The sequence below is a fragment of the Chlamydotis macqueenii genome, chromosome 5, assembly GCF_036417535.1.
Source record: "Chlamydotis macqueenii isolate bChlMac1 chromosome 5, bChlMac1.mat, whole genome shotgun sequence".
NCBI classification, from domain to species: Eukaryota; Metazoa; Chordata; class Aves; order Otidiformes; family Otididae; genus Chlamydotis; species Chlamydotis macqueenii.
The window spans coordinates 12,262,867-12,272,958 of record NC_141560.1 but is presented as its reverse complement, the minus strand read 5'-3'; the positions used below and the strand labels follow the sequence as shown (position 1 = coordinate 12,272,958).

The 10,092-nt window shown below is 51.1% G+C and overlaps 1 protein-coding gene across 1 annotated transcript in view; it reads left to right on the top strand.

Moving 5' to 3' along the window:
* Positions 1–8,309: 8,309 nt before the first annotated feature.
* The window catches only part of RCOR1 (REST corepressor 1), an 85,105-nt gene continuing 83,322 nt past the window's right edge, over positions 8,310–10,092 (top strand). Inside the window, exons 1-2 of the mRNA XM_086749015.1 lie at positions 8,310–8,496; positions 8,603–8,662. Coding sequence (XP_086605141.1) covers positions 8,310–8,496; positions 8,603–8,662 — 247 coding nt within the window. The remainder of the gene's footprint in view (positions 8,497–8,602; positions 8,663–10,092) is intronic.

The window sequence follows — 10,092 nt, the reverse complement described above, 5'->3', positions numbered from 1 at the left end:
TTCAAAATCACTATTGATACCACAGACACAGAAAGAGCAGGAGGCAGATGCCTGTGCTTGATATTAATCCAGAGCCTTCCTGTGCCTCTGAGCAGGTTCAGATCGGTGTAAACTCTAGATTTACACTGATGTAACTATGAGGAAGATCACAGTATAAAGGTTTTTGCCTGACGAATGAAGAGTTTGATGCAAGGTTTCTGGTGTCCTGAGATAAATCCGAGGGTTGCAGCGGCTGTGAGAGGGTAACAACAAGTTGTTTGTTGAGAAACACCATCAATTGACTGTGCTCAGTGCTGGGAGGGAGGGTAGGGGAAATGCATCTGTATTTGGTGCTTTTGGCGTTTAATAAGGGGAAAGCCCAGGGCAGGTAGGAATGTAGCTCTTTCTGTAACTGTGATTTTAAGAGGTACTAGGTCATGGCGTTTTCTAAAATTGTTTCTTTTAGTTGGTGATTAATCCCCCACTTGATGCCAAATCGAGGTTTCATTTATTTTTTTTCTTTTCTCTTCCAGGTTTTCATGTGCTGCAGGTTTTCTTTAGACAAATAGCAGTGAGAAACTAACTTTCATTTCTCCCTCCTCCACTTGAGATTGCTAGCATTTGAGCAAGCAATGTGGAATGGATGGAAGAGAAAGTGCAAAATCAAAGGTTGGCACTAGAGTCCTGGCAAGTTGTGCTATGCCTTAAGGGTGTGTTCACAGAAACACTGGGCCTGAGCCTTCTTGTACAGGTTTTACAACAAAGGCAGTTTCCAAGGATGTCAGCAGAGTGATCCTCATGTACGTCAGGAGGATGTGAATAAGGTAATTTTCTCCACTCCCACGTGTGTGTATGGACATACCAACCTATACATTTTTGCTTTCTTACAAAAGTTTGCTTGAACCTACGACTATGTGTTTTGAGGGTAATTTCAGATGAATTTTTAACAGTTCCTTTTCCTGTGGGAATGTCAGTGGTCAGAGGCCCTGTAGGATACCCCTGGCTGAATTTCCCTAAGATCATCCTATGTCATGGGAAGAGATTGGGCTGAACGGTGGAGTAAAGAGGGCTGTGTTGGCAGAAAGTCAAACCGCGGATTTTTTGGTAGGATTTCAGGAGCAAGCAGCTGCCTCTCAGCTGGACCTCTCTTCCCCATTACTGGGATTACCACAATAGCACCAAGGCAAGTGAAGAGGATCCCCAGGGAGGCAGGAGACCGCCTGGCCGAGGGACTTCGGGGTTTCTGTCAGAGCCCCAAACACGGGTGCAGCTCTGTGGTAGCACACAGGCAGGGGAGCTGCATGCAAGGCAGCTCTGGGCGGCCTTTCTGCTTCCACCAGTGGACCCCAGTGACATGGGCCACTGAACAGCTGCCACTGTGGAGGGTCTCACATGGAGAAGTTGTCCTCCTGGATTTGGCTGGTGCTTCTTTTAGTCCATTAGCTAGCAGCATCCTTCAAAGGTACTGCTACAGCACTGTGTGAGTGGCTGCTCCTTAGGAAAGCCTCTTCTCTCACTCAAAAAAAAAAAAAAAAAAAAAAAAAGCAATTGATTTAAATGCTGGAGTGCAAGGGATTGTATTCCTTGCAAAGCTCTTAAAATGAATATCTACTGTTAAACCCTTGGATCTCTTAATGTACAGTATCCAATCTTTGTCCCATTAGGTCTTGTGACAAAGAGCTCCCCGAAGGGATTGTGTGCTTTTCTTGTTCAAAATCTCCTGTGAGAAAAATTAAGTTACTGGACTCCCAGTCATCCTGAAAATGATGGCAGCTGTCCCCTGCAACTCCGTCTCCCCTCACAGACTTTAGCAGTCCGTGATGGCAGCCCCACTGCCAAGACAGTGATGATGGAGAAAACTGAAATGAAATAAGTTTATAAAAAGAGAGTGGTATCTTCCCAGGTAAGTGCTGTGCTAGCTGCAATCATCCCTATGAGGAAGTGGCTCCCCAAAGGAAATCTTTATTCCCCATTTGTTTTTTTTAAGGAGTGATGAATCTCTTCGCATCTTGTGTTTCTCTTCTCATATGGAGATTTTCTACTTAAACATAGAACTGAGTGGAGCAAATCCACCAGCTATCTGAGGCTTTCTACTCTGATTTTGCTACGTGCCTCCTCCTCATCCTCAGGAAAGGAAAGGTGCCTGTCCCACCTCATATGAAGCTTGTTTTCTATGAGAAGGCACCAACTATGGAGGGGTTAATAACCCCTCTCACTGCTGCTGTCCCTTTCCACTTTCTCCTCCTCAGCTCCTCCTCAGGGCTGCTCAGGGGTGCAGAGAGGGATGCGGGGCAGAGAGGGGCTGCCCACTCTGGGTGCTGCCTGTTGGGGGTTGCCCCTCGCTCCGGAGCCCCTCTGGGTGGGGTGGTGGGGGAGCTGAGGGGGAAGAGGGCTCCTCAACAGCCTTAAATTGAATTAACTGAGAGAAGCTCCCAGGAGGAAAAGGAGAGAGGGGAGTCCTGTGGGAGGTGGTGGGGAAATCGTGTGCCCCTGTAGCCGAATCCCCGCAAAGGGGATGCTGACAGTAGCATGTACAGATGTGTGATTCCTGTTCCCATCAGCTTCACCAGCTGTGAAATAGATCCTAGTATGCACGCTGAAATGGACCCACTGGGGTCTCCTGGGATAGATGGGGTGTTCTCTGCAACTCTGCCTGTGCCAAGATTGTGCATTTGTCTCAGGGCTCTCTCTGGCATCACCAGCCTCTGCCTGTGCAGGGTTTCAATCCCATTCTCCCCTTCTTCCCAAGGCCAGCTGTCTCCCCGACTCTGGGCCAGCCAGGAGCCCTGCTCCAGGCCAAGCCATGGTTTCCCCTGCTGCTGCGGCTCCCCTGGTCCGGCCACGCTCACCACAGCAGTCCTCCTGCCTCCCCCGCCGCTGATCCAACCCCAGCTGCCTCTCTGCACCCTCACACTCCCACTATGGTCCTCCCCATATTTTTTCTGCTGGCCTCCCACTCACTACAGGATATGAGCCATTCTCTCCAGTGGGAAATAAAAGTTTGGATTAAAATTTGCTGCTTTATTCCTTCTCTAAAAGCAGCTTTCAGGCTGAAAAGCTCCAAGGACAAATTTCCAAAGGAGTGCGGGATATTTAGGGACAGATTTTTAAAGTCTTTTAGTTACATTAAAATGAAACTAGATGCCCTTTGGGATTTTTCAGCAGAAGGAGGTGGTTTTGAAATATGTACATGATGTCTGTTTATGTCTTTTAGGCATCTAAATGCTTCCAGAGATTTGAGGTTTGAACACCTAAGTCCCCTTGAAACCAAAGAGAGCCAGGCATCAACTCCTATACATTCCTTCCAAATTCCAGCCAAAATTTTTGTCCAACTTGGAGCACGAAGTTCTAACGTAAGAGATTATAAACTCCATTTCCGCTCTGCTTTAGCAGGCAGCTTAACACCAAGGGAAAAAAACCAACCCGTAGTGTTGACTGTATAAACATCTTGTTCAAAGGGTAACATTTGCCAGATTAATAGCCTTTCAGCATTAAAAACAATCAGTCTAGAGCGTGATTAATTGTCCCTTCCACGACTAGTAACTAAATATATGTGTGCGTATATACATACATACATATATATATATATACTCCTGTAAACACACAGACACATTCTCACTGGGGTAAGCATTTTTAGCCTGTCTGTTCTCAAGGAAAATACAATATGCAGGAGGCGAAAGCTGCTTTTTTTCAACTCTGGCAAATGGGAAGGGTTTTAGTTCTTGTAACCCTTTGTTGCAAGAACCAGCAGCCCCAGGGATGCGTGCTCAGCATTGCCGTCCTGGTGAAAGGCACCAAACACTCGCCTGGGCAGGGAGGAGACCAAGAAAGAGGGAGAAGGTGCTTTGCTTTTCGTCCAGGGAACGAAGGCTGCTCAGCTGCTGGGCAACCCCGCTGCATTTCTACTTCATCTGTGTTTTACTTGTAGGACTGACAGGGTTAATGATAATAAAAAATGTTCATTTAAAAGTTGGCAAGGAGAGGTGCTTTTGCCCTGACAAAGATAACCAAATTTCAAGAAATTATTTAAAAAGACAGTCCTGCCTGGTCCAACCCGTTAGGCTACAGCAAAAAGGCAACAGTGAGACCGTTTCCGTCAGGAAAAGACTTTTTCCTCCCCCCTTTTTGCTCTGATATCTAAACAGCTGAACAGGTTTAACCATTATGTTACAGTAATGTCTAGAAATGGCGGGCAAGCTCAGGGGCTAGGAAAAAACATCATCTTGCTTTATGTGACTCAGTCTGCTACAGACCGTATATGAAACCTCTCCTCATCCTGCACACGGCTTGATGAGCCTCGGCAGGACATACAGGTGTGCGCAGTCACGTGTAGGATCATGGCCTAACGTGTCTAAATCAAGTTTTGATCCCAGCAAACAAGCCCTCATACCCACCAGAGTATTGCTTAGTGCTCATGGGGTTTCCTCCTCATCTGTCCCACCTTGCAGAACTTAAAGACAAGGAAGTTTTAACGCTGGGTTTCTCCAGAGCAACTGGCATGAGCTGTTTGTATTGGAGCAGTATTTGCTGCTGTTTTGGCATTTGCAGTAGTCAGAGGCTGCAAAAAGTGCGTTCACGCTTGCTGCTGAAAAATAAAATATAATTCTGTATTTTGTGCACAGTCTCTGTGTACACACTCACATACAGTCTGTGATGAGTTTTCTTTATGGCCAGAAAATAATTTTTCTAAGTTTGTTTCAAGAACAACACCGGAGTCTGAAGTGCTGTGTCGCGACACTCTCAAAACTTCAGGCTTTTAGCCTAAGCAGAAAGAAACCCACCACCACTGTTAAGGAAGCACAAACAAACACACACAAAAAGTCTCAATGGTTAGAAAGAAGAAGCTCCATCAGCTTCAGAGATGTTATATTCAGGGCTCATGAGCTTCTGCAGAAAGGTTTGAAAAAGAAAAGCAGCTCTGCCAGGGATGAAGAGGGTGTTGCTGGCCTGGGACAACAGCTGTGACAGGTGCAAACTGGCTGTGATGGTGACAGCCTGGAGACTTCCTTCTCTGGGGACGCACAGACGCACACAGCTGTGCACACACACACCGCCTGGCACCCAAGGGAGAAGGCACCGATCCTGTTCCTGGGCATCTCCGCAGCTTTTGCTGGGGATACGGAGCGGCCTGGTGAGCGGGAGGGAAAGCGGCCGAGCGCGTCTTGCTGTCCTGGGCGACGGCTTCGGTGCCGGTGGCATCGGTCATGGCGCTGCCAGGCAAAGGTGAGGCTGCAGGGGATGTGCTGCCTCAACGGGAACCGGGAATGGGAATGGGAACGGTGCTGCTCAGCCCTGCTCCGGAGAGGCAGGTCTGGGGGTCACAGTTTTGGGAAAAGCAAACAGTTGTGAAAGTGTCAGCAGTAAATGTTGTTTCAATAGTTTAAAAGAGTGAAATTGTGTTATAAATATTTTAGATGATTGACTTAGATTTTAATCCTGGGGCCTAAGTGGGTAACGGCTATGAAGAGAGCAGGAGGGAAGGAGGGAGGGAGAGGAAGTGAAGGAAGACCAAAATTAGGCCCCGATTTGCAAAGCCGTACACACGTGTTTCGGTGTAAGCACATCTGTGGGCTCAGGTTCAGGTTCAATACTCAGGTGTGCTTTGGTCTAACCCCTGGGTGAGTGGTTTTTTTCTTTTTTTTCCAGGTCTGGGACTTGCAAAGTAGAGTGAAAAAACTTTTCGAACATCACTTAAGCTCATTTTAAAATGAAAAATCAGGTGTTCCTTTCCTGCCCTTCCATTTCTGGAGTAGAAATATTGGTGTACAGAGAAGGATAATGAACACTCTGCCATGTTTGCATTCCTGTCTATCATGAAAATGTATTCTGCGCTAAAGCGCTAATACACTTTGCACAGGGAAATACTTGTGGCTGTCAGTGCTGGGGTTTAAGAGCATCGCTAATTATTCCCTTGATTTAGAACTGGTATTTCTAAAGGGTGTGGGATCAGGAGTCACCGACATAAAATTTAGTTTTATGAGCTAGAAAAGTTATTTTTACATAGTGTAAATAAACTTCTTTTTTTTTTTGTGCTGTAAATAAATAACTGGTGAATAAATATTCACAGGTATATGCATGTGTACTTGAAGGAAACCGATTGTGCGTCTGTATATCCACACACACACAGAGTATAGAGGGGAAAGTAAATATTGAAGAGGTCACTAGACTGAAAGAAACCAGCCCGCGCTTCAGAAAGGTGTTTCTCTAATTTTAATGGAGCAAGTAGTGCATGAAAATTAACGAGGACCCCTTCCAAACTACCACCTAGAAGGGAAATCATTTTGATAATCTGACGCGCGGCGCAGAAAGGGCAGGGTAAGCCCGGCGCTGGAGCCCGCAGCTCTCCCTCAGCAGCTTTCCCCCTCCCCCTGTGCAAATTCTCTTGGATTAAAACGGCAGAGGGAGGAGGGGAGCGGCTGGGGACAGTTTGTCTGATATGAGATAACCGCTGCTAGTCAAATTGCACTTTTAATTGCACGGGCCAATAAAAAAAAAAAAAAAAAAACTTGCTACAGAAGTTAATTTGAATGAAAATAGAAGACACGCCCCGCAAGCTGCTTTCCATGATTATGCATTATTGTCCCTCACCCTGCTGTACAGTTCAACTCGCAAATAAAACCGAGCAGTTTGCGGGCTTTTTGTTGCCCATTTTTGTCAGGACGGCGCTAGACCCCCGTCCCCGTCCTCCCCCCAAAGCAATTCCTCCCCTGAAGCGCACAGGGCTCGGCGAGGAGGGCCTCGCGTGACAGGGAAAGGAAAAATGGTCCCACTTCCCCTTTTGTTTCCTCCCCTCGCCCCTCGCCCAGGCTCCTTCCCGCTTTTTGGGAGCGGTGCCGTTGGAGTCCGGCGGACCGGACTCGGGGAAGGCACAAAGGCGTAGGACCCCCCCCACCCCCACCCCAAAGCGTGATCTTGCGACAGCGGCCATGCGGCGAGGGTTTTTCTGCGCCCTGAGAGGCCCCCGCAGGCTGAAGGGGCCCCTCTACGGCCCCAGCCCCCCCCAGCCGTGCCGCCCGGGGAGCTGGGCACCTCGTGGGCCTCGCTGGCAAGACACGAGCCGCGGAAATTTGGAGTGTGGGGTCAGTTGCCCCCGCTGGGTCCAAAAAGCGGTCGTTGACTTGGCAGAAGAGCCCCTCGAGGGGAAGGGGGGGGGGGGTGTGGAACTGAGGAGTTAACTGGGAGGAGTCCTCGGGGCCACCAGTGCCCCTGCCCGGGGCAAGGGCTGCACCGCCTCCCTGGGACTGCGTGAGACATCCCGGCGGGCGGCCCGGCCCCCGGGGCAGCCGGCAGCACCCTGCTGACGGGGCCTGATCCCGCTCCTGCCGGCCCCGTCCGTGCGGCGCCTGCTTCCCCGCATGGCTGCTCTCGGCCCCTCAGGGCTCCGGTCCCGGGAAGGGTGACACCCCTCCGCCCCCGTCCCGTACCCTCAGCACCGCTCCCAGCCGCCCCGGGCTGCCACCCTCGCCACCCTCCCCCACCTCAGGGCACCCGCGGCCGCTGGGCTCCCCCAGCCCCTCGGGGGACTCCTTGGCTGCCACCCCGCCGCCAGCGGGGCCGCCCCGCCTGGGTCGGGCACAGAACCCCAGCACAACCCCCACACACCAACCACCCCCCAACACTGCCAGTCCCAGAGTGTCCCCCGGCCAACGGGGGCTTTGTATGGGCTCCCATTCAAACCACGCCGTAACCTTCCGCCGCGCACAGGGGAGGAGGGGGAAAAGTAGTCCCCCGCCAACCTCCTCCCAGGGCTGAGTTCACAACGGGGCACCGGACCCCGCCGCCCACCCCGCCTTCCGCAAGCCGCGGAGCACAGCTCCGGCGGGGGCGTGCGAACCCGCCTCTCTGCCCCCCGCCCCCCTCCTCCGCAGCCCTCCGAGGAGAGGTATCGCTTGGCGGAGAGATCGCCGAGCCCTCACACGTATGGCTCGGCGATACGCCTCCACCTAACCCAGCAAACGGAAGCGCCGAGCCGCCACGATGGACGGGAAACGGCGTCCAATGAGAAGGCGGCCTGGCCTCCCAAAATGTAAGTTGAACCAATGGCGAGGAGCGCGAGGGGGGGGAGGCGGGGCCGGTGGCAGGCAGCAGTGCAGGTTGAACTGAGTCCCAGCGCAGGGCTGGGATGAGCCTCAAACTTCGGGGCGATCGTGGTGGGGGATGTAGCAGCGCCGCCGCGCACCGGCCCGCCCCGGCTCCCGCCCGCCCTCGGCGCCTCCCCCAACCCCCCCCCCCCCCCGCAGTTTTTAAACTCTGTTCCCCCCCCCCCCCCCTTCCCTTCTTCTCCACACCCTCCCCCCCCCCTCCCCACCGCACACCCCTTCCTCCCCTAAATGCCAGCCATGATCGAGAAGGGCCCGGAGGTCTCGGGGAAACGGCGGGGCAGGAACCACAACGCCGCCGGCGGGAATAATAACAACAACGGCGGCAGCAAAAGTTTATCCGCCGCCCCCAACGGCAACAGCAGCGGCAACTCTTGGGAGGAGGGGAGTTCGGGGTCCTCTAGCGATGAGGAGCACGGTGAGAAGCGGGAAGGGAGCGGGGGGGTAACCGGAGTTGGGGGGGGGGGGGGGAGGAATAGGGGCCGGGCCCACGCGGGTAACGCTTCTCCCTCTGCCTCCCTCAGCTGGCGGCGGAATGAGGGTCGGGCCGCAGTACCAGGCGGTGGTCCCCGATTTCGACCCCGGTAAGTCTTTAATATTTTTTAGGAGGGGCAACTCCCCCCCCTCCCCCCCATCATCCATTGCTTTGGACCCCCTCGATGAGCGGGGCCCGGGGAGGGGGCGTACGCCCCCTCCCCGGGCCCCGCTCATCGAGGGGGTCCAAAAATAAACCCCTTCCATTCCAGTCCCAAACACCCAGAGCAAGAACAAGGACCCCCCCCCTCCACTGATAAAAGAAGTCTCGATGCTTTCCAGAGGGCGCTTTGCAGGCAGGGAGGAACAGGGAAGCTGGCAGGGCTGGAGGAGGCAGGAGATGGCAGTTGAGTGGGTTTTTTTTTTTTTCTTTCTTTCTTTCTTTCTTTTTTTCTTTTTTTTTTTTTCTTTTTTTTTTTTTTTTAATACTCCCTCCTGGACTCGTGTGGCTTTGGGCTCCGTGGTAGGGGTGGAACTAGAAGGCATCAAGTTGTAAATATAATTTATTTCGAAGATATTTAGAAGCCACTTGGGTCTGTATTTTAATTTTCTCTCCTCCTAAGAAGCTGCTCGCCTCCCCCCTCCAAAAAAAAAAAAAATGTTTCACATTCCAGCTATTCTGCTGCGGTTCTTTGTAAGCTAATTTAAAGTGGTATGGAAGCAAATTTTGAGCAAACAAAGGAATTGGGGCTGTGCTGAAAGGCAGGTGCTGGAAGCACGTTAGTACTGATGTATCTCCGTGTACAGAAAGACAGGCTGTTGACCTCCTTAGTTTGAAATGTAAGCAATTTTTTTTTTTTTTTTGTGTATTGTTCCTTTGTAAGTGGAGGTTGAAGCCAGTGATAACCCTCCTCCTGTCTGGAGATCCCAGCGTTTGGAGTTGTCCCTTTGCCCAGCCCAAACTTAATTGAATCCTCCGCACCTCTTGCATTAAAACAAAAAGAATGGTGTGGAAAGACACGGTGTCTCCTTATGGAATAACCCTGAGAGTTACTGTTGTGTGGATTCAGGAAAAAGGTTTCTCGTGGATCATCCTCAGACTGTGTGCTAATATGTTGGATGCCTTTTTTTTTATTGTTAAATATGTATGTTCTTAAGGTCTTGGGGGTGGGGGGCGGGGCGAAGAGGATTTTTTTTTTTTTTCTTAAGTTCAATATTACTTGTATTTATTTACAGAATCATTTTTCCCTACTCCTTTCCCCCTTCATTTTCTTGACAAAATAAGATACAAGGTCTTGGCACATGGGAACTCCATTTCTTGGTTGACCAGGAGGAGGAAGGGAGAAAGGGGTGGGGGGGGAAGGAGGAGGAGAAAAAGTGTGGGGGTAGGGAGAGAGGGAGGGGGAGCTGTTAGTTAGGCAGCAGTTGACACTTTTTCAATCTGTAGGTCAAACCCAACGTTTCTGTAACACAACGCGCATCGCACTGGCTATTAGCCAGGTATCACAACAATACGTGGGCTTTTTGGTCACCCCTGTGA